Here is a 25,934-nt window from a genome sequence, read left to right as displayed (position 1 = left end):
ATGAGCCGATGGTGCGCACGCGCGGCGTCGCCCTGCGGCCGGTGGCGACTGTGCTGGGAGCCAACGTGTCACGTCGCGAGTGGCCCGCGGGCCAAGGAGGGGGCCATGGAGCCGGCCTGGCGGCAGGCAGGGCGAGGGCGGGGCAGGGGACGAGGGCAACCCGGCGGCGGCCCGGCGGCACTTTCCCAGACCTTGTTGACGGCATCTGCCGGAGACTCGGGGCCCGGGAATGGCAGAGGATCGGGACCGCGCCCTCCCACCGCTGGTAAGTCATTCCGTCTGAAGCCCTCTCCCCCCTCTCTACTCTCCCTCTCACCCACTCCTTCCCTCCGCCTCTCCCCCTCCCTCTACTCTCCCTCTCACCCACTCCTTCCCTCCGCCTCTCCCCTCCCTCTACTCTCCCCCCTCCCTCTACTCTCCCCCTCCCCCCCTCTACTCTCCCTCCCTCTACTCTCCCCCTCCCCCCCCTCTACTCTCCCCTCCCTCTACTCTCCCCCCTCTCCCCCTCCCTCTACTCTCCCCCCTCCCCCCCTCCCCCCCTCTACTCTCCCCCTCTCCCCCTCCCTCTACTCTCCCCCCTCCCCCCTCTACTCTCCCCCTCCCTCTACTCTCCCCCCTCCCCCCCTCTCCTCCCCCTCCCTCTACTCTCCCCCCTCTCCCCTCCCTCTACTCTCCCCCTCCCCCCCTCTACTCTCCCCCCTCCCCCCTCCCTCTACTCTCCCCCCTCCCCCCCCTCTACTCTCCCCCCTCCCCCCCTCTACTCTCCCCCTCCCCCCTCCTCTCCCCCTCCTCTACTCTCCCCCTCCCCCCCTCTACTCTCCCCCCTCCCCCTCCCTCTACTCTCCCCCCTCCCTCTACTCTCCCCCCCCTCTCCCCCCCTCCCCCTCTACTCTCCCCCTCCCTCCTCCCCCCTCCCCCCCTCCCTCTACTCTCCCCCTCCCCCCCCTCCCTCTACTCTCCCTCCTCCCCCTCTCCATCTACTCTCCCCCCCCTCCTCTCCCCCCTCTCCCTCCCTCTACTCTCCCTCCCTCCCCTCTGCCCCCCTCTATTCTCCCTCTCCTCCTCTACTCTCCCTCTCCTCCTCCCCCCTCTACTCCCCTCCCCCTACTCTCCCTCCCCCCTCCCTCTTCTCTCCCTCTCCCTCCTCTTCCCCCCCCCCCCCCACTCTGCCCCACTCTCTCGATTCATTTGTGTTGAAACCCAAGCAAATCCGAAATCTCACTGATGACTTCAGAATAAATGTCATTGACATTTAAATCTGTGTTATCAAGCTCTTGGGCGCTACCCTGCATGAGGAGCACTATATAAATGCAAGTTGTGGTAGTGTGTGTGTGTTGGGGAGGGGTGTGTGGGAAAGGATATAACAAATGACATTTGTATCCGGCCTTTCATGTTGGGAGGTCGTCCCAAGCTGCTGGACAGTCAGGGAATTGGGATTTGGAAAGGCAATTGCATCCTGTAAGATGGGTGTAGATGATAGATGGAAAATCTCCTGTCTTACTTATGTTTTGTTATGGGAAATAATAGTGAACCATTAAAATAATATGTTTGCTTGTAGCTTGTAACACAAAATAATATAATTTACATTTATACTTTGCCTTTCACATTGAGGATGCCTCAAAACACTTCAACAACAACTTGCACTTATATTGCGCCCCTCCGCAGGGTAGTGTCACAGAGCGCATAACAGTGGCGGAGTCTGACTCCGAGCCGGGGGGGGGGGGTGGGGGCACGGCCGTTAGCATGGTCGAAGAGGAAGGTTTTCAGGTGGGACTTCAAAAAGAGGAGAGAAGGGGCAAGGTGGAGGGGGATTGAGGGAGAATGTTCCAGAGTTTCAAGTATTGAAGTCGATCTGTTCGGTGATGGGGAGCCAGTGGAGCCTGGGCCAGAACTGGTGAGATGTGAATACAGAGTTTGGTCCGGGTAAGTACGCGGGCAACAGAGTTCTGAAGGAGCTGGATCTTTTGAATGGTGGAGCTGGGGAGTCCGGCGAGAAGCGTGTTTGAATATCCAAGCGGGAGGTGACAAATGCATGCACGAGGGTTTCGACTGCTTTTGGGGAAAGGTATGGTCAGAGGCGGGCAATGTGGCGGAGGTTGAATAAGGCAGTGCTGGTCAGGGACCAGATGTTGGGGAGGAAGGAAAGCTGGGGGTCGTCTAGATTGCGCACTGGTTCGGTGAGTGTGAGGGAGAGCCCAGTGAGGTTGAGGAGTTCAGATCTGCTGGAGTGAAGCTGTTGACGGGAGCCAAGGAGTATGGCTTCTGTCTTGTCCACATTCAGTGGCAGGAAGTTTGCACTTATCCAGATCCTGATGTCTGCCAGACGGGCTGATAGAATATCGACGGACCTGGAGTTGGTACTGGAGGAGGCAAAGTAGATTTGTGTGTCGTCTGCATACATGTGGACATTTACCCCGTGTCTGCGGATGACATCACCCAGAGGAGCATATAGATAAGGAAAAGAAGAGGGCCAAAGATGGAGCCCTGGGGTACCCCGCAGGTGACCGGGCGGGGGTGGGAGGAGAAACCATTTGCTGAGATGAAGTGAAGGCAGTTGGTTAAGTGGGACTCGAACCATGGGAGTGCAGTGCCATTATGGTGGATGAGGGAGGAGAGGTGGTGGAGGAGAATGGCGCGGTTGACTGTGTTGAACTTGGCAGAAAGATCCAGGAAGACTAGGAGATAGAGGGAGCCCTGGTCACAGATAGAGAGGACATTGTTTGTGATTTTGACAAGCGCTGTCTTTATGCTGTGAGCAGGGAGAAAATTAGACTGCAGGGGCCCGAGGAGAGACAGGTATGACTGAAGTTGACCTGCAACAATGCGTTCCAGGACTTTGGCAAGGAAATGGGAGTCGATCCGTTCGGATGGGGAGCCAGTGGAGCCTGGCCAGAACTGGTGAGGTGTGCGTACGGAAATGGGACGATAGTGTGAGAGATTAGAGGGATCGAGGGTGTTTTTTTTGAGGAGGAGTGTGATAATAGTGGTTCTCAGGGTGAGTGGAACGGAGCCTGAGGAGAGAGACTGGTTGTCCGTGTCGGAGGAGGTTATTGAGGCAGGACTTGAAAGAGGGTAAGGAGGGGGCGAGGCAGAGTGATTGGGGGATGGTACATCCTCCCAACGTGAAAGGCGCTATACAAATGTAATCTTGTTGTTGTAAGGAGGGGGTAGTGGCAGGAGCTATGGTGGAGTGAGAGGGCAGTGCGGATAGTCTGGGTGGGGTGGAAGGGGACAAGGTGGGGGAGGATGATGTAGCCAAGCAAATGTTTTCAATCTTTGAGACGAAGAAGTCTAGGACCTCTTTGCAATTGGCGTTTCATGTGAGGATAGAGGGGGTTTGTGCACGGTGGAGGTGATGGACAGTGGAAAACAGCATTTTTGGATTGTTGTTTGCCTTCAGGATGATTTGGGAGTAAAAGTCAGTTTTGGCCTGTGAAAGGGAGAGGTAGTAGGTGCAGAGGTGCTCGAGAAACAGATACGCTGAATGATGAGGCCGGATTTCTGCCATCTGTGCTCAAGCGTCTGGGTTTGTGTTTTCAGTGAGCGTTTGTACCGGATGGAGTGGGTGGGTTTGGAAACAGCCCTGGATTTCAGGGAGCCAGGGAATTAAAGGTTGTGGTGAGATGGTCATTCAACAGCTTGGTGGCTGCATCAGGATTGCTGCAGGTGGAGGGCCAGAGGCAGAGCAGGTCCACGTGCGAGAGGGCACATGTGAGGGACTGGGAAACATTTCCCAGGGGGGGAAAAAAATGATGCAGGGCTTGGAAAAAGAGAAGGAGATAAGGAAGTGGTCCTAGATGGCCTTGTCCGTGATAGACAGGTCGGAAATGTCAAGGCCATGTGTGATGACGAGGTCGAGGGAGTGGCCACGGTTGTGGAGTCGGGGAGTTGATGTGGAGGGTGAGGTTTGGAGAGGAGGGCAGTGAAATCTTGAGGAGGTGGTGAAAGGGGAGTTTAGGTGGAGGTTGAAATCACCCATTATGAATAAGTGTTCAGTGGAGAGGGACAGGGATGAGAGGAGATATCAGTGAGGAAGGAACCAAGAAGTTTGGGGAGGTGGTAAACTAGGAAGATTTTGAGGGAGAGAGAGGGATGGTTAGAGGGCGAGGTGTTCAAAGGAGGAGAAAAAGCCAGAGGAATAGGGTGATAGACCACATTGAGGGCCACATTGGTGGAGGGTGGGTGATAAATGTAGCCAGGAGGGGAGGCTTCAACAAGGGTGATGGGGTCTGTAAGCCCAAGAGTATCAATGTGCTCATCCAGGATTATTGGAGAGGGAGCGGACATTTTGGAGAAAATGCGGATAGGTTTGCTGCTGGTGAGTGGGGGTGGAGGAGAAAGTGATATAGAGAGGATTTGGGGTCATGGAGTGGGAAGTAAAGTGATTTCAGTCAGTGTTGGATGGGTACCTGAACTGGGAGTGATAGCCAAAGGGGTGGGAAGGGGAAGGATGACCGAGAGTGCTGTCAAAGAGTTATGTTTTGAGACATGCTTTGAAAGAAAAGAGGGAGTTGGAGTTCCAGAGAGCAAGGGTAGACGGGTTGAAAACCTGCCTGGCAATGCTGATGCAGGTAGGCCAGGGGACATAAAGCAAGCCAGTGTTTGCTGAGCAAAGGGAATGGTCAGGACAGTAGGGTTAAAGGAGGTCACAACGGTAGGGTGGGCAAAACCGTGGACAGATTTAAAGGAATGAAGATCTTGGAACTCGATCCATTAAGAGTTGGGGGAGCCAATGGGGCTGAGTCAGGGTGGGAGTGATAGGCATGTGGGAACCTGGTTTAGGAGAGGACTGATGTGGTATACGTATCTGGATCGGGATGATTCATCCTTGCATTTTTCAATTTGCTATTTGTTATAATCTTTCGGGGGGAGAGAGAGAAATCCTCTTTGCTTCACTTTGTGCAGATTAGACCTCGAATTCAAGATCCTCATCCTCACCTACAAGGCCATTCACGGCCTTGCTCCCTCCTACCTCTCCGACCTACTATCCCCTTACTTACCTGCCCGTACCCTCCGTTCCTCTGGCTCCGGTCTGCTCCACATCCCCTGCTCCAACCGCCCTACCATCAGTGGCCGGGCCTTCAGCCTCTCAGCCCCGAGGCTCTGGAACTCCATCCCCCAGTGCCTTCGCCGCCTCCTCCCTTTCCTCCTTCAAGGCCGGTCTCAAGACCTTTCTCTTCAACCATGCCTTCAGCTCCCCTCCTCGCTCCCTCCCTTCCCTCCCCTCACCCTGACCATTGCCCCCCCTGCTCGGGTCCCGACCCAACTGTCCAGCGCCTTGGGACGTCCTCCCGATGTGAAAGGCGCTCTATAAATGAAATCTTGTTGTTGTTGTTCTGAGGAAATGAAGATTATTGTACATGAATTACCCCTGTAATATAATGCTTATGTAAATGTCTTCAACAGAACCATCATCTCAGAAAAAATTTGAAGATATTTGTAAGGCCAATCAGGCTTTAGCCCAAAGATATGCAGATGAGAACTTTTCATCTGATGAAGATGGAGAAGAGGAAGAAGATATTGAAGGCCAGCGTGGAAAAATTGTTGCCTCAACATTTACAACATACACAAGTCATGTCGGTAAGTATTATTTGGTTAAGTTTACCTTATAAGCTTCCTCTGAAGACGTAGGTGGTCATCTGTAAAACTCATCAACACTGGTTAGTAGCTCCCAGGTTCGATTTTCTGTGTTAAGTGCTCTCAGCTACAGAAACAGTGGAACCCCATTATAACACTGGTCTGTATATAATGTGACAGGGTTGTTGACCTCAACGTTTTCCAATATTAAAATAGCATATTCTGATAGTACCACTTCCAAGTCTCTCGGTAAATTTGAAAGTTTGCTTGAAATAGCATTATTACAAGGAAATCAGTCATGCTTCAAAATGTCCCATTGCACGGAAAGCTTTCAGCGGGATGACACGTTTGAAGCACAGCAACGCAATGTGCACTGATGGACCTGGCCTGCACTGTGGATGTTCAGTGATGTCACTGGTGAATTATGCCCTGTTTTAGGATTTAGGGATCCCATAACTATTCCGGGAATGTCTTTCCAACGTGAATGGTGCTATACAAATGTAAGTTGTTGTTGTTATGGGGTTCCATTGTAATTAGCCAAATCAGGCCAATACAGTCCAAAACATTGCTTTTAATTTTGCAACATTGCACTAAGGAAATAATTATTTCTCTCTACAATGTGATATTTTTCATCATTTTTAATTTAAAAAAAATGTGTAAAGAGTTGCTTGTGGGATAAATTGGCTGCTTGACTGACAAATGCAATCACTACACTTCACAATACACCCTGTGATGCAATTTGAGACATTTCAAAGATTGGATAAAGCGCTATATCAGATGCAATGATTGTTATTATAAGGTAATTTTGTCACTTTATTACTTTATCTTTGTGTGATGGGAGAATGTTTAAATTCCAAGAAGGTCTGAACTTATTATATATGCGCGAGAGTTGGTGTTTGGATACTCCATATTGAATTCAGGGGATGGTGGAATTCTGAGAGTCTAGGACATGAAGTCTTGCTATTTAAGGAATCTAAAATGCAAATCTGGGACCTTGTCTATCAAGTTCACATGAATGATAAATCTTTTGCTTTTGATATTAGGTGGAGATTCTTCTAGGGACCTAGAACGAACGAAACAATATCTGAATGAAGCATTTCAGTCAGGAGCTCTAACTTGTCTCATCTGCATTGCTTCAGTGAAGAGGAACCAGGCTGTAAGTATAACAACAACAACTTGCATTTATATAGTGCCACTCATGCAGGGCAGCGTCCCAGAGTGCTTGAAATAGTTCCTATCAAAAAGCAAAGGATGTTTGTATATGATTATTGTTGAATCTTATGTTTATTTTAGTAGATTATTTGTTTAGTTACCTGATTTAGCTTTTTAACAACTGTTGGTCCCTCAAGTATGACACAATGATTCTTAATCTAATAGTGTTTAATAACTCTGGTATATTTGCCTTGCACATACTCTTGTAAATAAATTAATATTCCTTATCTGTTCCAGGGACTTTATCCATGCTCATAACCAGCATTACTTGCACAGTAGAAATAAGGCTGAGAAACTGGAACATTATAGTATTCTGCATACTTAAATTAAGGCATCAAGAATGTATGAGCTAAAATGTTTGAGAAATGGCAATACAATATCATAAGAACATAAGAATTAGGAGCAGGAGTGGGCCATTCGGCCCCTCGATCTTGCCCCACCATTCGATAAGCTCATGGCTGATCTTCTGACCTAACTAATTACCTGCCCTATCCCCATAGCCCCTAATCCTTCTATTTTTAAAAAATCTATCAGTCTCAGCTTTGAAAATGTTCTCCATTTACTGAGAATATTTAAAATATATTTATAATGAATTGGCAGGTTAAAAAAATGTTTTTTAAACAAACAACTTTTATTCCTCTAGATCTGGAGTTGCTCTACATGTTATTGTATATTTCACTTGCCATGTATCCAGAAATGGGCAAAAGACAGCATTTTTCTTGTGTCCTCTGTGTTGGATGATGATTTTGGGAAAAAAGATCATCCATGGCCATGGTAAGCATAATTTGCACAACTTATAGATAATCCTTGCATTTGATATGTTGTCAAGACATTTTAAAGGACTTCACAGGATTTATAATAATAATATTTGCATTTGATATAGCGCTTTTCACTTCTTCTAGACGTCTCAAAGCCCTTCACAGAATATACTGTAAAGTGAATTGACCGTATTTTTGTGGGCGAAACCCGGCAGCCAATTGCATACAGCAGTGTCCCACAAACAGTCATGGATTGAAAATGACCAATTTATTATTGTTTTGTTTTTTGGAGAGATTATTATTAGGCGTGTGGAGTAAGGAAACTTGCCCAAGGTTTCGCCCTGCCTGGAATTGAACTCAGGTGTCTTGCTTGCAAGACTAGTCCTCTAACCACTGAGCTACAGTACTCCATGATTTACTGTATAATGTAGTCACTGTACTTTGTAGGCAATTATGGCAGCCAATTTGTGCGTAGCAGTGTCCCACAAATGGCCATTAAGTGAATGATCAATTTTATCTGTGTGATTGTTGGCCAGGACACCAGGGGAAACTCCCCTCATTTCGAATAGTCCTATGGTTTTACCTCAATTTCATGTTCGTCCAAAGAATGCCACCTCTGACAATGCAGAACTTCTCTAGAATGTAGATTGACACACTGACAGACACACTTGCTTTTCCTTGAAAGGTTTGATTTTCGCTTCGGCATCTTTACAATGATAAATATAAATGTATAATTTATAATCACTGGGACGTCCTCCTGACATGAAAGGCGCTTTAACAATGTCATTTTGTTGTTGTTGCCGCGGCTTAGCTTTGTCTGTGTTCTTTATTTTGTTCCTGCCGCCGTTTGGCTCCGCACAATGCCATTAGGTGTAACTGCAGTGCATGCGTACAAACGTAGGTGCTCTGTGACGCACGATGCCAAAGCGCCACTTTGACTCGGCGGCCACCAGGTGGAACTGCAACAAAAAACGCAAGACTGAAATATATTTTAGGTCATAACTCATGAACGATAAGAGATACCCAAAAACATGCCAATGTCACTCTCAGGTGCAAGACCTTTCTGATGAGGTATAAATCATGTCTCTACTTCAATTGGTTATTGAGATCCTTCTTGAAGCGCAGACAGACATTGTCTTTTTAATAGTGTGTATATAGAATAGATAAACTTTCTCTTTAAGAACCCATTCACATTTAGCAGAAAGTTTGATCTGCTGTGAAATGTTCCTCTCAGTTGTTCACAAAGTAAAATTGTGAAGATTAAAGGCAAACTGTTCACGAGCCTTGGATTTTTTTTTAAAAAAACTGACCTACAAACTTAAATTCCACCTAGTCTTAGCCAGAAAGACTATTTATCTTAATGTAAAATCATGGCGCATTGTGGGAAATTCTTACATTGAGTCATAATTTCCAACCTGATTTTCTGCAGTTCTTGTAAAGAACTTGCTTCCAAATAAGACTAAATTTTAAAATCTTCCATAATCATAACATTTAAGACAAAATAATGTCACAAGCTAAGATGAGGTGGAATTTCAGGTCGAAGAATGGTCCGAACTATCCTTTCAACTTATGTATTGTCCTCCTGCACTTGCTGATTTGTACTAATATTGAATATTAAACAGTGAACATACCAATTTGAACAAGATTAACAATATTACATTAGAAAATGTATACCAAGCTACAATTTCTCACTCTTACCTGTAAATGTTTTCAATTTATTTTAATCCTTCTAAAATTCTCTGTTGCACCATATTTGAATTGAACACACTGCCACCGTCTGTTTAAAAATTGAACTTTAACTGTTGTGTTCTTTCCAAAGTGTCGTCTTAGTTTTATCTGTATCTAAAATAGTTCCCCGTGCTTAGATTTTGATGGTACTTCAAGGCATTATAGGAAACCAATTTTTTTATGTTTAATTGGGTCCTGTTGTAAATTGAGTTTACCAATTTTTGAGCACCTGGAGGAAGTTTTTTAAAAAAAAATAGAGTAGAACTTTGATTCTTCAAGCCTTTGAATTATTGGCATTGTTATAGTAGCAGATTTGGACTGATGAATCTTCCAATATTTAATACAGTATTTGTTATTAAAAAGCACTAACATTACACAGCCAAAAATGCTTTTGAAACTACTCAAAAGAAAACAGGAGGAGGACACTCAATCTGTTCCATCAGTTCATTTGATCTTGTCAGATCTTTTCATCCCAATGCCCTTTTGTCAAGTGTTGTAAAACCTCTACGACCCAAGTAGAGCAGAGCCTTGTAAATAAAATGCCATTCTGCACTCCAGCAAAGTGGAGTGCCGAGTGGGAGACAGGACCATTCCCTCCGTTCAGCAGGCTCCACATGTCCTGATTAGGACACTACTATTTCCTGTTTTATGCACAAACCAGGAAGTGGCATTGGTTGTGACTTGTTGGCTTCGAAGTACACCATGATTTAACATGGAAAGCTAAAATGGCCGTCATCTGGGTCATTCATTGGATTGCTGTGAACATCACTTCCTGTGTTTTTACAAAGCAGGAAGTTATGCCAATGGTGACCTAATGGCCTGGAAATTGGCCATTTTGCGCAAGCATAAGTGAGGTCTGGAGTGTATTCGTGTTGTATTCAAATTTGTAATTATAAAGAAGTGCATTATGTATCTGTCTATCTCTTTTAATCATCCTTATTGATTCTACCTCTACAGCTTTCTGGGGCAGTGCACGCTACCTTAATACAACCCTCTGTGTGAAAAATGCTTATTGACCTTCATTCTAATTAATAATACTTGCATTTGATATAGCGCTTTACCCTGTCTTTGAGACGTCTCAAAGTACGTCACAGAATATACTGTGAAGTGAATCAACTGTATATTTTGTGGGCAAAGTACCACAAAAGATACAAAATGAACACATTGTACAACCAAGGTCTGATACAACAACAAAATTGTATTTGTAAAGCGCTTTTCACGTCAGGAGAACGTCCCAAGGGGCTGAACAGTTGGGGATAAGGACCCGAGCGTGGTGGTGCAGGGTTGGGATAAGAGGGCAGAGAACTAGGAGGGCGGCTGAAGGCTCAGTTGAAAAGAAGGGTCTTGAGTCGTACCTTGAAGAAGGCAAGGTGAAGGGACTAGGATGGAGTTCCAAGCGGTGGGGGCAGAGAGGCTGAAAGCCCTGCTGCTGGTGGTAGAGCAGGTCAGGCGTGACACATGGAGCCTGCTGAATGGAGTGAGCGGACCTGTCTCCCACTCCTCTCTCATCACCACTATAACCCGCATGAAACCGACCTTCTGCTCCCTCGACACCATCCCTACCCCTCTCCTTACCTCCCAGCTCCACCTCCTTGTCCCTCTATACAGACATCATAAACCTCTCCCTGTCCACTGGTACTATCCCCACCCCATTAAAAACCGCCGTCATCACTCCTATCCTTAAAAAACCCTTCCCGGATCCATTTCTACTTCCAAACTACCCCCCTATCTCCAACCTCCCTTTCCTCTCCAAGGTCCTGGAACAAGGATTAAGCTGTTGTTTCCCAGCTTCTCTCCTTCCTCTCCCTACACTCCCTTCACGACCCCTCCAATTGGGTTTCTGTGCCGCCCACAGCGCAGAAACAGCCCTGGTCAAATTGACAAATGACATTCTGTCCATCTGCGACCAGGGCTCCCTCTGCCTCCTCTCCTTGTTCTCCTTGACCTCTCTGCTGCCTTCCAACCACTCTATCCTCATCCACCACCTCTCCTCTCACCTCAACCTTCATGGCTCTGACCTTGACTAGTTCAGATTGTACCTCTCGCACCTCCTCCACTTCATCTCCACAAATGGTTTCTCCTCTAGTCACCGCACCGTCTTGTGTAGCATTCCTCAGGGCTCTGTCCTGGGTCCCCTCCTCTTCAATATCTAAATGCTTCCTTTTGGTGACATAATCTGCAGACGTGGGGTCAACTTCCACATGTATGCGGATGGCACCCAACTGTACCTCTCTGGCTCCATGCTTGACTCTAGGACCACTGCTATTCTGACAGAATGTCTGTCAGACATCAAGTCCTGGATGAGAGTTAACTTTCTTCAGTTATACGTCAACAAGACTGAGGCTCTCCTGATTGGCTCCCGTCAGCGCCTCCACACCTCAGGCGCTGACAGCATCACCATCCATGGTTGCACACTCCACATTGCTAAGCCAGTCCGGAACCTTGGCGTTTTGTTTGACCCTCAACTATCCTTTCTACCCCACATCTGCGCCATGACCCGCTCTGCCTTCCCCTCCTCCGCAACATTGCCCGGCTCCGTCACTGTCTCACACCGCAGGCCGCCGAAACCCTCATACGTGCTTTCATTACATTGAGGCTTGACTATGCAAACTCATTGCTTGTTGGCCTCCCCAACTCCTCCCTCCATAGGCTGCAGATCATCCAGAACTCTGCAGTCCATATCCTCTCCCGCATCAAGTTCCATGACTCAATCACTCCCATCCTCGACCGACACCACTGGCTTCCCATCACACAGAGGATACAGTTCAAGATCCTAGTCCTCACCTTCAAAACCCTCCCTGGTCTTGCTCCCCCCAACCTCTGCAACCTCTTAACCCCCTACCATCTTGCATGCTCCCTCCGCTCAGCGGGCTCCGGCCTGCTTCACATCCCCTGCCTCGCTCACTCCATTAATGTCGGGTGGTCCTGCCACTCTGCCCCCACCCTCTGGAACTCCATCCCACAGTCCCTCCGCCTTGTCTCCTCTCTTGCCTCCTTCAAGATCCATCTCAAGATCCTCCTCTTCAACCGTGTTTTCAATCTCCCTGCTTCCCCTTCTGTCCTCCACCATCCCCAACCCCCAGCTCTGGTCTGAAACAAGCCTTGAGGTGACAAATGCGTATATGAGGGTTTCAGCCTGAGGAGTGAGGCAGTGGCAATATAGACTATAATTGAGAAGCACCTCCTTTTAAACTCTCTGCCTTCTATCTCGCGATTTACTGTCCCTGACACAATACTCACTTGAACTACATGTGCCTTAATATTTAGCTAATAAGCTTTCATGCAGTACTATCAAATGCTTTCTGAAAATCATATAAATAGCGTTCATCAAATCTGTGGTTTTGTTAAATAGCTCATTAGATTTGTTTCCTGTTTATAATTAGTCCTTTAAGTTTCCCAGTTCTCTAAACTCTACATCACTGTTGCTTGTTGTAATACAGGATATAATTTATTAGATGAAGTCAATTTTTTTTAAATTGCATGACGCCAAACAAAATGTTGTACATTTTTCAGTATTCGTTTCAATGAAATTCTGTTTCCTGTTTAGCCCTAAATGTAGGCATGAGTACAAACCATCTCAAACTCCAACCAGATGTTATTGTTACTGTGGAAAAGTGGAGGATCCCCCACCTGATCCGTGGCTTGTACCTCATTCCTGTGGCCAAGTTTGTGACAAGGAATTCAAGCCTTTATGTGGACATAAGTGTCTTCTTTTATGTCATCCTGGTAAAGTGATATTTAGAATTGCTTTCACAGTTTTGCATGATTCAAACCTTGTGCCACGTAACTAAAGAAGTGTTTGTGATTTAGGTCCTTGCCCACCATGTCCAAAGATGGTCTCTGTAACCTGCTATTGTGAAAAGGCTAAACCAGTGGCCCGGCGATGCAGTGCTAAGGGATGGTCCTGTCAGCAGTATTGTGGACGACTTTTATCTTGCGGACAGCACAAGTGTGAAAACTCATGTCATCCAGGTTGGTGCTTCAAATCTAAATAAGGTGGAATCTGCTTTTGCTGGACGTCGGTTACCCCCGGATGCGTCGGTAAACCAAAACGCCTAGTCCCGATTCATTTGTAGTCTTACCTGTTTTAAATATGCCTGTTAATCTAGGAAAAATGCCGCACTAGTCGGCGCTGAATGTACTCACTCGGGTCTTCTGTGAGTCGAGCCTTCAGCCTCAAGGGACTCTGGAATGTAGATGGAAGGAGTCAAATTGTGATTGACAGCGGACTCCAGCCAGTCCCAAGTAGCTGGAGTTGTGCGGTCAATCAGAGGAGCAAGGGAGGGAATGGGAGGAGTCAAACTTTTTCATTTAAAATAGGCAGAGGAGAAATAAATGATGGTATTGATATCCAGGCAACTCCCTACTGTCCTTGTTGGGACTTGGATGTCAAGTCATTATTTTAGTTCTTTGTGTTACCTTTCCTACTGGAGGCAAATTTCACAGTCAAGCAGGATTCTATGAATGTTGTTAGTACCACTTTGGTTGTCCCGAAATATGATTGAAGAGTGTGTAGAACAGTAGATCATTCATTGATAATGTGCTCTTACAAAGGGAAATCCCATTAATAGGATATGACAAAGTATTGAACTTACTGGCGCACAGAACATCACCCATGAAGGCTATTTCTCAGAGATGAAGAATGCAAGTATCCTTGTAGAATGCCAGCACAAACTAGTTGAACCAAAGAGCCTTTTTCTCTGCCGTATTACTCTTATGTAATTCCACCATTCTACCTTCTTTCGATCACCCTGCTTTCCACCCTCCCCGAAACCGAACCCCAGCTCGCATCTGAAACTCTTGACTGTCCAGCACCTTGGGACTTCCTCCTGACGTGAAAGGCGCTATACAATGTAATTTTGTTGTTGTTCTTTCCATTATATCCTTTGTCTTTGGTTCAGTGTTCTAGCCTCTACCATTCTTCGTGGTAACCCTTCCAGTTGTTGATTGCCCTCTTTTGCGAAGAAATACTTCCCAGCGTTTGTCCTGAAATTGCCCTTCAAAACCCTGAGAAGAATCACTTAATCTGTTTGAAAAGCGAACATCTCTCCCAATTAGAATAGGTGGATATGGTAAGACAGCCTTGTTGAAAATCCTGACGTATTTTAGAGAGGAGTTCCAAATCACCCAAAGACAGCTATTTTAATTCTTTAAAAGTCCTTCAGCAATTTTTTCGTGCGATTTGCAGTGTAATTCCTGCTTAATAAAGCAATTGTAAATTTTAGATATAGCTGCATTTCAAAGAAGACTGCTCCTTCAGTATTGTGATTTTTTTTGTTGTTGTTGGGCTCATGATAGCAAGGATCCCAGTGCTGTGGAGTAGAATAACAAGGGAATCCTTTCACTTCATTAATCTGGGATAGATCTGAATCCAGGTCATGGAGGTGAAAGGGAAATGTGGTAACTTGCTGCACCCCTCACCTGTCCTTACAACATTTACTTAGAAGTGTACATGCAGAAATATTATGTCCTGTTAAGGTTTATTTTGTTTCTGCTTTTCCCTCCAAAACATCCTCAATCTGTTGAAATGAGACACTCGTGTTACAGATAAACCACTTCATTTTGGCAAGAAAATTGTCTTCTTGCCAAACTGAAGTTTACTGACTGCACTCATACAGTGTGACTGCTCTGGTTTGGCAATTACTGAAACCTTTGTGCAGTCATTGAGTTTAAATTTGTGTGTTTTAAGTCTGATTATTTGTGTATTGTGGAACCATGCCCAATTGGAGATTTGTGACTGCGTAAACTCGGCTTGTGTGACAACCTTACAGCCAACAGAAAAATCGTTCATTTTATCAGTCCTGGTGGATTTAAATCTGGATCCCAAGTGGAAGAAAAGTCTACTAAATCACTGCTTATTTTCTCCAAAACCCCATTTCATAAAAACTTTGTATTCATTTATACGCCTGCAACTTTCTTGTTTTTGCATTACCCATCCAGAAAACAGTATGCTTTCAGGGACTAGAAATGTTTGTCAATAATTAATATTCTCTTTATTGTCTATTATATCTTAAATAATTTATATGCTAATTATTGCAAACTGACTTTGAGATAATTGGTAGGAGTTGAATGGAGGTGCTCTGATATCTATATTTAAATTATACAACGCTCTTAACTATTCCTTTGAATACTGTTTTTTATAACAGATACCTTTTGTGAAGTGGTTGGAATTGTGGTTACTCTTGTCATTTGGGAAGGATAATTTTATGAATACAATAATTGAGGTGCCTAAGTAAGAAGTTAGGACTTCCTGGTATTAATGGATTACATGTTTATTACTATTTTATTACTATTGTGATATTGCAGTATCATCACACTTTTTGTGATGGAAAGTGTTCAATAGTTATCCTCTGAGCATTGTATAATGATTGAACTCAGGATTGTTCTTACTATTCATAACTTCTGTACATTTTAGGTGATTGCCAAGCCTGTCCTCGTGTCAGTAAACAAAAGTGTCTTTGTGGCAAAAGAACAACTGAGCGCTTGTGTGCTAGTCCACAATGGCAATGTGAACAGGTAAGACACATTTAAGTTAATTTAGTTCATTAAAGAACCACCATTTCCTTTGAAATCTGTTGGAAAGTGTGTAATGTACAAGGAGAGGGGTGTGCAGAATGGACAGACATTAAATTGTTTCAATCTTGGAAGGAAATATTGTATTTTTAATATAATTTTATACCTGGGACCGCACCAAAGTGGATTTCACTGTTTTCACTTGTATATTTCAATACTTCCATGTTAAAGGGTATAGCTAGCTTCTGTGTTTTGTTTTAAATTTTAACTTATCAATAATCCATTTTCAAATTATTTCTGTTTAGGTGTGTGGAAAAACACTGTCTTGTGGTAATCATACATGTGAAATGATCTGCCACACAGGCCTTTGTGGAAATTGTCCTCGATCAGGATACAGGGCTTGTCCCTGTGGAAAATCAAGTATGTATATTCATTTTAAATGTAAAGTTGATGCATTGGGATTGAGGAAGTTAACTGATATGATGTCAAACTACTTTAGGTGGCTTTTGACACTTGGTTGCACATTTTAGCATGTTACGTGAATGTTATTTTGTGATCCTTGTCATGATGTCTTTACTGGAGGGCAAACCCTCCTCCTACCCCTCTGTCTCACTCCCCCCATCTCTCTTGCGTGTCTTGAAGCATATTTCTTCAACCACACCTATGATCAACCTCCCTTCCTCTCTTCCCTGCTTGGCCCTATGTTTCTACTGCACACCCAAGATGTTATCCTACATGAAAGGTGATCTATAAATGAAAGTTGTTGCGGCTGATTTTTAAGCATTTTGTTTTCTTGGATTTTTTTCCCTCATAATTTATAAACATATATTGATCTCATCCTGACTCAGCACATTTTATGCAAAGGTCATTGAGTGCCTGAGTTCTGCACCAAGGTTTATCTGCTGGTCTGACCCAATTTAATTGATCTCACTAACAGTTTTACTGAGGCTTTCCTCAGCACATCAGATTAGGGAATGAATAAAGCAGCTATGTTCCCCATTCATGATCATCATTGAATCTTGTGCTGTAGATGTGACTCATCTGGAGGTCCTTTGTGGGCAAATAGCTGGCTGAACCTTGCTGTCGAGGTTTGTATAAATAATGGGCTACTTTGAGGTGCTGGACGGTTACTTGTAGAATTGTGCTCCAATAGATGAAAAAGGAATCCACACCTTTAGGACAGGAGGGGAGAAAACTGACAAGCAAGTTTTTAAAATAAAGGTAACTTTGACATTTTTGAAACAAACCACTGAAATTCTAAAACTAGGACAGATTGGATGACGGTAACAGCCTGGAAAAGGAAAACTAATGACTGAATCGTGGCGTGAAATAAAGCTCACTATTCACAATTACTTATCTGCCTAACATTTTATTAATTAGCTCTTCGTGACCAGTTACCGAGGAAGCACAAATATTTGCAGACATTAAATATTTGCCATTTTAAACTGTTTACAGTAGGGTTAAATGGGAGACTGCAATCACACGAGCCTTCCCTTATGTTGCAGTTCAAACATTTGTATAGTAAAAGCTCTGTAGTCTACCAAGATTCCTGCAAGAAAGTGTATTACAGATTAGTTTTCTCACCTTTTCAGTAGATTATACCATATTTCCAAATGCAGAAGTAATGTTCTTCCAAAAACATTTGAAGGAATCTATGTCCCTTTTAACTGTTTTCTACCTCTTATTCTCAATATAATATAATTTATGAATTATCTTTATTTTAAATGAATGTTTAAGTGTTTCATCTGCCTATATCAAATGCAAGATTATTATTTAAATTAATCAAATTAATATTTATATTATGGTGTGTAATCATCAAGGTAAAAAAATTAAAAATATAATTCCAATATGTGTAGGCAAGATCATCCTGCCTAGACAACTCAGTCTGTGGAGGATGTTCGGAATTGCCCATCTAACTACCTACCTGTAGGGTTGTTTTCATTCTTCAACTTTAGAGCACCTTCCGCACACTTCCATTCTATGAATAACACCAATGTTTTTTCAGGGGATGCATAAATAGTACGTTGTGGACTGCAGTGATTGTTGTCAGTATTCTCCAGTTAAGTTGTATTTATTTATGTTCTGTTCAATGGAACAACAACCTTTCTTTGCAAATTAAAATGGTGTTTTATTTATTGTTCAGAATATACACTGCCTTGCACAGAGGATATACCAACCTGTGGTGACACTTGTGATAAACCACTTGAGTGTGGCCTTCATAGATGTTCAATGCGCTGCCACAGAGGCACTTGTGAGACCTGCCGACAGGTGAGAAGACAGACAATATTTTTAATATTTCTTTGTCCAGGTGGACATTCGTGGAAATCTGTGAGATTTTACATGAGTTTAGAAGTCCCCTGAGCTTCAGTAATGTCCTTCCTTTCTAATGCTGGGATTAGGTTTTACATCCTAAAAAATGCAGTCAGACTTTCTGTACAAAGAAAGGGAAACTTGTTTTATTGACTGTTAGTGTGTTTTATTTCCAGGATGTAGAAAAGCAGTGTCGCTGTGGGAAGCACACAAAATGCATGCCATGCCACAAACAGTACCTGTGTGAAACAAAATGTACCAAATTACGGGATTGCCAAAGACATCAGTGCAAGAGGAAGGTAAGGGGCAAGAGATTTTCTTTTTGAAAAAAATACTTTTACCACCTTTAGAACTGGCCTATTTTATAGCCGTAATATTTGATTAAAAAAAGTTGTAATTTGTGTCTTAATATCATATGGCTAAATTCTGTTTTATTGAACTATAAACAAAAACACTGAATAGGATACCACTGCCTTGCTTAGATTACAGACTGACCATAGATTCCAGCTTTAAAAAGAAGTCTAATTTCTAGGTCATCTGGTCACTGCTGTCGTTGCTTCTTACAATAACAACAAAATTACATTTGTATAGCACCTTTAACGTCTCAAGGCTCTGGACAGTCAGTATTTCGGACCCGAACTGGGGGTCGGGATCGGGGAAGGTGGAGGGCAGGGGGGAAGGAGGGTGATCAAAGGCACGGTTGAAGAGAAGGGTCTTGAGACGGGTCTTGAAGGAAGCAAGGGAGGGGGCGAGGCGGAGGGACTGCAGGATGAAATTCCAAAGGGTGGGGGCAGAGTGACTGAAGGCCCACCCGCCAATGATGGGGCAGGCGAGGTAGGGGATGTGAAGCAGGACAGAGCCCACTGAGCTGAGGGAACGAGCAGGATGATAGGGTGTTAGGAGGTCCCAGAGGTAAGGGGGAGCGAGACCATGGAGGGCTTTGAAGTTGACGACCAGTTCTGGATGATCTGCAGCCTATGGAGGGAGGAGTTGGGAAGGCTTAATGCGAGTTTGAGGGTTTGCGGTGTGAGACGGTGGCAGAGCCGGGTGATGTTGCGGAGGTGGGGGAAGCCAGAGCGGGTCATGGCACAGATGTGGAGTAGAAAGAATAGTTGAGGGTCAAACAAGACGCCAAGGTTCTGGACTGGTTTAGCAATGTGGAGTGTGCAACCATGGATGGTGATGCTGTCAGCGCCTGAGGTGAGGAGACGCTGCCAGGAACCAATCAGGAGAGCCTCGGTCTTGTTGACGTTCAACTGAAGAAAGTTAACTCTCATCCAGGACTTGATGTCTAACAGACATTCTGTCAGCACAGCAGTGGTCCTGGAGTCCAGGGTGGAGGCAGAGAGGTACAGTTGGTGGTATCCGCATACATATGGAAGTTGACCCCATGTTTGCGGATGATGTCATCAAGAGGGAGCATTTAGATATTGAAGAGGAGGGGACCCAGGACAGAGCCCTGATGAACACCGCACGAGACAGTGCAGGGGCTGGAGGAGAAACCGTTTGTGGAGATGAAGTGGATACTGTGTGAGAGGTACGATCTGAACCAGTCAAGGACAGAGCCGTGAAGGTTGAGGTGAGAGGAGAGGCGGTGGATGAGGATAGAGTAATCAATAGTATCGAAGGCAGCAGAGAGATCAAGGAGGACGAGGAAGCAGAGCGAGCCTTGGTGGCAGATGGACAGAATGTTATTTGCCACTTTGACCAAATCTGTTTCTGTGCTGTGGGCGGCACAGAAACCTGATTGGAGGGGTTCGTAAAGCCAGTGGTGGGAGAGGAAAGATCAAAGCTGGAAAGCAATGACTTGTTGCAGGTCCTTGGAAAGGAAAGGGAGATTGGAGATAGGGCGGTGGTTGGAGAGCAGGGATGGAGCCAAGGAGGGTTTTTTAAGGATAGAGTAATGATGACCGTTTTTAAAGCAGTGTCATTGAACAGGGGGAGGTTTATGATATCTGAGTAGAGGGCAATGAGGTGGAGCTGGGAGATAAGGAGAGGGCTGGGGTCGAGGGAGCTGGTGGTCGGTTTCATATGGGTTATAGTGGTGATGAGAGAGGAGTGGGAGTCAGGTTTGAAGGTGTGAAGGGAGGGATGGGTAGGGGACGGGGTGTGAGGTGGAGGTGGGGAGGGCGCAGTTGATGGAAGGGCAGAGGCAGCTGAGGGTATCCTCTCAACTTTGGCTTAGCATCACCTCACAGTTGGCGTTAGAGGAGAGGATGGGCGAGGCATGAGAGGGCCAGGTGTGAGAGAGTGGGCAGAGGAGTGGTGTGGTGATGGAGAAGAAGAGTCTAGGGTTGTTCTTGGCCTCCAAGATTGTCTTGGAGTAGAACAATGCTTTAGAAGAGGTGAGGGCGGAGTGGTAGGACTTGTTAAGGTCCAGTCAGATCTGCCTATGGACTGTTAAGTTGGATTTGAGCAAAGTGCAGTCAGCGGTGCCTTAAGGGAGCGGAGGTGGCTGCTGTACCAGGTTGACTTTCGTGAGTAGGAGACGTTTGGGGAAATGAGGGGAGCAAGGGCATCGAGAGTGGTGGAGAGGGAATTGTGGAGGAGAGTGACCAAGGAGGATAGGTCATTGCGGGAGGAAGCCAAGTGGGGGAGTAGTTCAGATGACTCCCAAGGCAGCGGAGAGGGAGGGGGTGGGAGATTTTTTTCCTGGGGAGGTAGGAGACGGAGGTGGGATTGGGGCGGTGGCAAGAGGGATTGAGGAGTTAAGGGAAGTGAAGGAAGCTGTCCCATTCAGTGGTATTGTTATGACTGACAAAGTTTTATTCCTGTCATATCTGTTGGAACCTCCATTCTCTAGACTCTTCTTTGATAATGATACTGTATTATCCCCAAGAAATATGCTTCCAGACTTTCTCCTTCCTTTTTNCTGTCTCCTCAGCCTCTCATAGATTCCAACGCTTTTCTCTCTGTATCTCCTTAGAAATGTGTTCATTTTCAAATCTGCTCATCAAAGGAAGGTGATTCCTTCCTTTTTATTCTTCAGAATGACTGCCTATTGCTGTTACATCCACCCATTCTAACATTTTGGAAACTGCCATCTGTCAACTTATATTATCATCATCAACTTATATTTTTTAGAACCTTGAAAGTTTTGGCCTGTGCTCTCCAGTATAGATGTTTATTTTCTGTATCCAATGTTACTGTGCAGTCAAGTCACAAAATAATCGTTGGAATTGATCAGGTTCTATTTGTGGTCAGAAACAAAATAATTGTTCTGAATTGGACTCTTAAATGCTATACAATTGTGTTGGTTGACTAAGGGTTTGTGCCTGGACTATTAGGAGGTAATTGCAGACTTCCTAGGTACTGTCAATTGTGTCGTCTGCATATTTCCTATACAGAATTCACACAAGTATGTGTTGAGGATATGTATATATATGAACAACCTATCGGACAGTAACCACATGTTTGTACATAAGCAAATGGTTATGGGAATCACTGATCTATCTATCTATCTACTAAGTGGGATAAAGATTCACTTCAACTATTAAATGATTGGAATTTCCTGACTTTTGCAGAAAGGGAAAATAGCAAGGATTCTAGTGTGTACCAATATGTAGTAGGTTTTTGTAATGGAGTCACAGTGCCACATTAGTTCTGAAGTTAATTCTGTGAATAGAAATTGGAGCATTCAAGATCAATTTGTATTTTTTGTTTAAAACCAAGGTTGATTGATATCTACTTTGAAGTTGAAATGAATTAATTCAACTAGGTTTGAAGTATTTTCTGCTTCAGGACAGAGACTGAATAATCCTTCATTGTTCTTTACTTTTAGTGCTGTTCTGGGAGCTGCCCTGCATGTGACCTGAGCTGTGTTCGAACACTTGGTTGTAGAAACCACAAGTGTCCGTCAGCCTGTCACCGAGGTAACTACATTTTTAGAATAAATTATTTTAAATTCAATTAATGAAGAAGCAGAATTTTTTTAAAAAATTCATACAGCGTTGGACATTTGAGAGACAGTGAGAAATGATTTTTCTTTATACGGATGCCGTAAATTTTTCAAATTCATTTAGTTAACTTTAGGGCGATGGATAATGCAACTTGTTAAAAAAATCTTTTACTGAAAGATTTAATATTATGCCTGGACTAGGATTGAATGTTCCAAACATTACGAATCTTTGGCATTCATACCAACTCTTTCACAAATCAAAGTTCTAAACTACAATGCCATTAACCCTCAGTTTTACTTTTTGGAAACAGTTGCTTCGATTGTAGTTCCTCCATTACAGCTAGTGCTGTTTTGGAAGAAATCTTGAATTTTCAAAGAAAGGAGAACAAAACTAAATTGCTTGTTTAGATTTGATCTGGTACCTTAATGAACTTTCTCGTGGATTGGCCTGATAATTCCAGCAAAAAAATGATTATATTAAATTCCATACTTCTACACTATATTTGTCGAAAAGGAATTATCCTGCGATTCCTATTTGTTCAATCTCTTAAAGTAATGTTAATTCCGGTGACCTTTTCTCCTACTGATTTCTGAAGCAGTGTCCTTTTGCTTCCATTTGTTTTCTTAATCTGATTGTGAGGCGAGAAAAAGGTTATTCAATTTGAAAAATTTACCCTGTACAGCTTTAGTGTAGATGGCCTTTATGTAAATCGAATGTGAATAAATGATATCTACTGTAAATGTTGTGCAACTTCGTTTTCTGAATGCTGAACACAAATTCTGTAATTGAGTTTTCTTTTCAAAGTTATTTGAATAACAGAACTATTTCCAATTTCCTTGGTGCTAATCGACAGTGACATTCAGGAGCAGAAACAAATCAATAAATGCTCAAGTGAGGTGGATAAATTCATATATTTTCCCCATCTCCCCCCCTCCCCCATCCCACTTGCAGACAGCCTATGGAAGATCTACCTTAGCAGGTCTGAAAACCTGAAAAGAACCTCATGGCTGCCTGGTTTTATTCAAGTCACACTTAAGGGCTTGGACCTCACGATCTCGGCTGACACTCCCATGTAGTGCTAGGAGTTTGCTGCAATGCTGGAGGCATTAAACCAAGGTAACATCTGCCTGTTCAGGTGGATGTTAAAGATCCGAGGGCACTATTCGATAGGTAGTGAAAAGACAAGGGAGTATCCTGTCCAATAAACCACCAAATAAAATTGGTTACTCGCTTCATGAAATATTGTGCCCAAATTAGCTGCCATGTTTGCCTACAGTAATTACACTTCACAGTAAAATCTTGTGAAGTGCTTTGAGACTTAACAATGTGAAAGACACTATATCAACTGTATGGATTCTTATATATTATTACTCCTTTCCCTTCCCCGAAAATATACTAGGGGAGGGAAATGTGCTTTAAAATGTCTATTGCCACCCTTCAACATCTTAGTTGCATTATTTTAATTGAATTTGGAACTCAACAAATCAAACCTATCTTGCAGTGCCTTATTTAAAAGCTACTTATAGACTTGGCAGTAGTCGGAATGCTAGTGAGTGTTTTAAAAAAAATTCTCTCCCCCTCCCACCCATGCTTGTGTAAATCAAGTTGGGACAGGGCAGCTAGTGGGAAAGGCTTGCACTTGTGTCTAAAATTGAAAATAAGTGCAGTCAAATATTGTTGAAGTTTTTGTACTCTAGAGAAATGGAGTGTATGAAGATCTGTTGTGTCTTTTTTTAAAATAAAAAGATTTTCCATATTTTGGAGGCTTTGTCAGAAACAGGCACTTCCAGGTTAGGTTAGCACCACAGAATAAAGCTGAATTCAAGGCAGTTTTATGGTATGAGCCCACGCCTTCCGAAAATTAGCTTAAGATTGCCCTGGTTCATTTAACATAGGTTCTGTGCAGCCAACAGATGGACTTTCATCTTGATATCATCTGTATTTTGATGTTGCAGAAGGTTTAGCAGACGAACCACATTTGAGTGTGTTTTTGTTGACTTCAAAATTTGTGTTTAAATAACATTGTTAAAGCTGTAAGAAAGTATTGTGATTAAAGAGAGAAAACAAATCTACTTCTAGCGTAACAGGTCCAGTGGTGCGAAACACATTGGAGTAAATACATTTGAGTCCATGATTCTATCTGACTCTAAAAGGAAAGTTCCAACAGAGTTTTACAAGGTTTAATGATGCTGGTATAAACTCGCTTGCTTCATTGGTTTAAAAAAAACATCCCTAAATATGACTGTGGTAAAAAAAAATTAACAGCTTGCGTAGAAGATTTATTTATCTCTCTACTTACTAGGCAGTTGCTATCCATGTCCAGAGACAGTGAAAGTGAAATGCAATTGCAGTAAAACTCTTCTGACTGTACCATGTGGCAGAGAACGTACGACCAAACCACCGAAATGTAAAGAGCACTGCAGGTCAGTTTAATCATTTTATTGTAATGATCAGAGAAGAGCTTATGATAATCTTATGACCCTTTTTGTAATTACGAAATAATATTGCAACAAAAAATGTTTCTTTGGCTATGTAACCTCCAGATATTTTCCATGCATGTGTAAATTCTGATTGCAAACTTTTTNCTCTTTTCAACCAAATACAAATGAGCTATCTGACTTCAGGAACACCCTCCTTCTAGCCTACAATCGCTACCCTTGTCAATCTGTTTTTAAAACCCCTCTTAAAAAACACCTCTGCAACAGTGCCAACAGTCATCCTTCTTACACCCATCTCCCTTCTCCTCTGTTGCTCAGAATCTGATTCTGTCTATGTGAAGTACTTTGTTATCCTACATGAAGGGCACTATATAAATGCAGGTGGTTGCTCATGCATTCATTCTTCACCTTCCTTGAATCTGCTTGACCAGCCCTCGCCCTCCCTATTACATAACCATTGCCAAATTCAGTTTTTAAAAGTTTACTTTGGATTAAAAATTGTTTTGTGGTTGACATCACTAAAAAAAAATGGTAAAAATGGATAAGTTACTTTATAATCCTTTTGTGTTATTTCTGGTGGGTTTTAGTTAATTGGCCTTTAGTAGTATTACTACTCATTAGTCTAATTTTTTAGCTTTATTTTGTCCTGATAATCAGCTTTATTTCATTTTCTTTTCCTCATTTGATCTTAAATTCAAACTCTGTGAATCAGCATTATATACTTAAGTTAAGAATACAAAGTTCTTGTAACTTTTTGTACTAACTGCTCGAAATCTATATTTTTCATGTATACACACATCATAATATAACAGTCCTCATTTTTGTGAAAGCGACTTGTCACATTACAATGTTTTAAAGCGCTTCACAGGAATTTCTGTAGAATGTTAGTGGCTGTGTATTTTGTTGGTGAACAAAGTAGTCAATTTTGTGCACAACCATGAAGGGAATGACCAATTTATTCTCAGATTGTTAGCCAGGACACCAAGTGAAGCTCCTTTCTGTAAGTTGCAGCTGAACTATATACATACTAGACATGGGCAAATCCATTTTAACTTGAGCGAATTGCAATTTTCTTTTTTTTTCTAGAAATCCATCCACGTGCCATCATCCAAATAGAGAGAAACATCGATGCCATTTTGGCCCTTGCCCTCCATGCAGGCAATCATGCCAGAAAACATTGAAGAAGTGTGTCCACTTTTGTCCTGCTCTTTGTCATGATGAAGTACTAGTCAAGCAAGCAAATTCAGTAAGGATTTTATACACAGTCAAACTGGGTATATTAATGCATATTTTTTGTAGTAACTCTGAGGGAAAGCTGAGATTAGTTTGTAAAAGAATCCCTCCATGTGTAGTATAACATGTCCTTGCTGTTCAGTCATTATCAGTGTCTTTTAATTTGGACTCTGGAAAACAATGTGTCTGGCAGAACAGTGCAATGTAAATTTTCTTCTGGAACAACTTTGGGAGCTAATAGCTTTTCAATTCCAAATAGTTTCTCA

The 25,934-nt window shown here is 43.4% G+C and overlaps 1 protein-coding gene across 1 annotated transcript in view; it reads left to right on the top strand.

Annotated features, from left to right (window-relative positions):
* Positions 1 to 44: 44 nt before the first annotated feature.
* The window catches only part of nfxl1 (nuclear transcription factor, X-box binding-like 1), a 62,178-nt gene continuing 36,288 nt past the window's right edge, over positions 45 to 25,934 (top strand). The window contains exons 1-13 of the mRNA XM_042341751.1: positions 45 to 265; positions 5,407 to 5,580; positions 6,621 to 6,733; positions 7,433 to 7,563; positions 12,823 to 13,001; positions 13,086 to 13,247; positions 15,691 to 15,791; positions 16,094 to 16,208; positions 17,932 to 18,056; positions 18,275 to 18,397; positions 21,880 to 21,970; positions 24,300 to 24,420; positions 25,522 to 25,681. Coding sequence (XP_042197685.1) covers positions 106 to 265; positions 5,407 to 5,580; positions 6,621 to 6,733; positions 7,433 to 7,563; positions 12,823 to 13,001; positions 13,086 to 13,247; positions 15,691 to 15,791; positions 16,094 to 16,208; positions 17,932 to 18,056; positions 18,275 to 18,397; positions 21,880 to 21,970; positions 24,300 to 24,420; positions 25,522 to 25,681 — 1,755 coding nt within the window. The 5' untranslated portion in view covers positions 45 to 105. The remainder of the gene's footprint in view (positions 266 to 5,406; positions 5,581 to 6,620; positions 6,734 to 7,432; positions 7,564 to 12,822; positions 13,002 to 13,085; positions 13,248 to 15,690; positions 15,792 to 16,093; positions 16,209 to 17,931; positions 18,057 to 18,274; positions 18,398 to 21,879; positions 21,971 to 24,299; positions 24,421 to 25,521; positions 25,682 to 25,934) is intronic.

Source organism: Callorhinchus milii, unplaced genomic scaffold, assembly GCF_018977255.1.
Source record: "Callorhinchus milii isolate IMCB2004 unplaced genomic scaffold, IMCB_Cmil_1.0 Scaffold1, whole genome shotgun sequence".
NCBI classification, from domain to species: Eukaryota; Metazoa; Chordata; class Chondrichthyes; order Chimaeriformes; family Callorhinchidae; genus Callorhinchus; species Callorhinchus milii.
The sequence above is the reverse complement of the archived record's forward strand: the minus strand, read 5'-3'. Positions and strand labels throughout refer to the sequence as shown.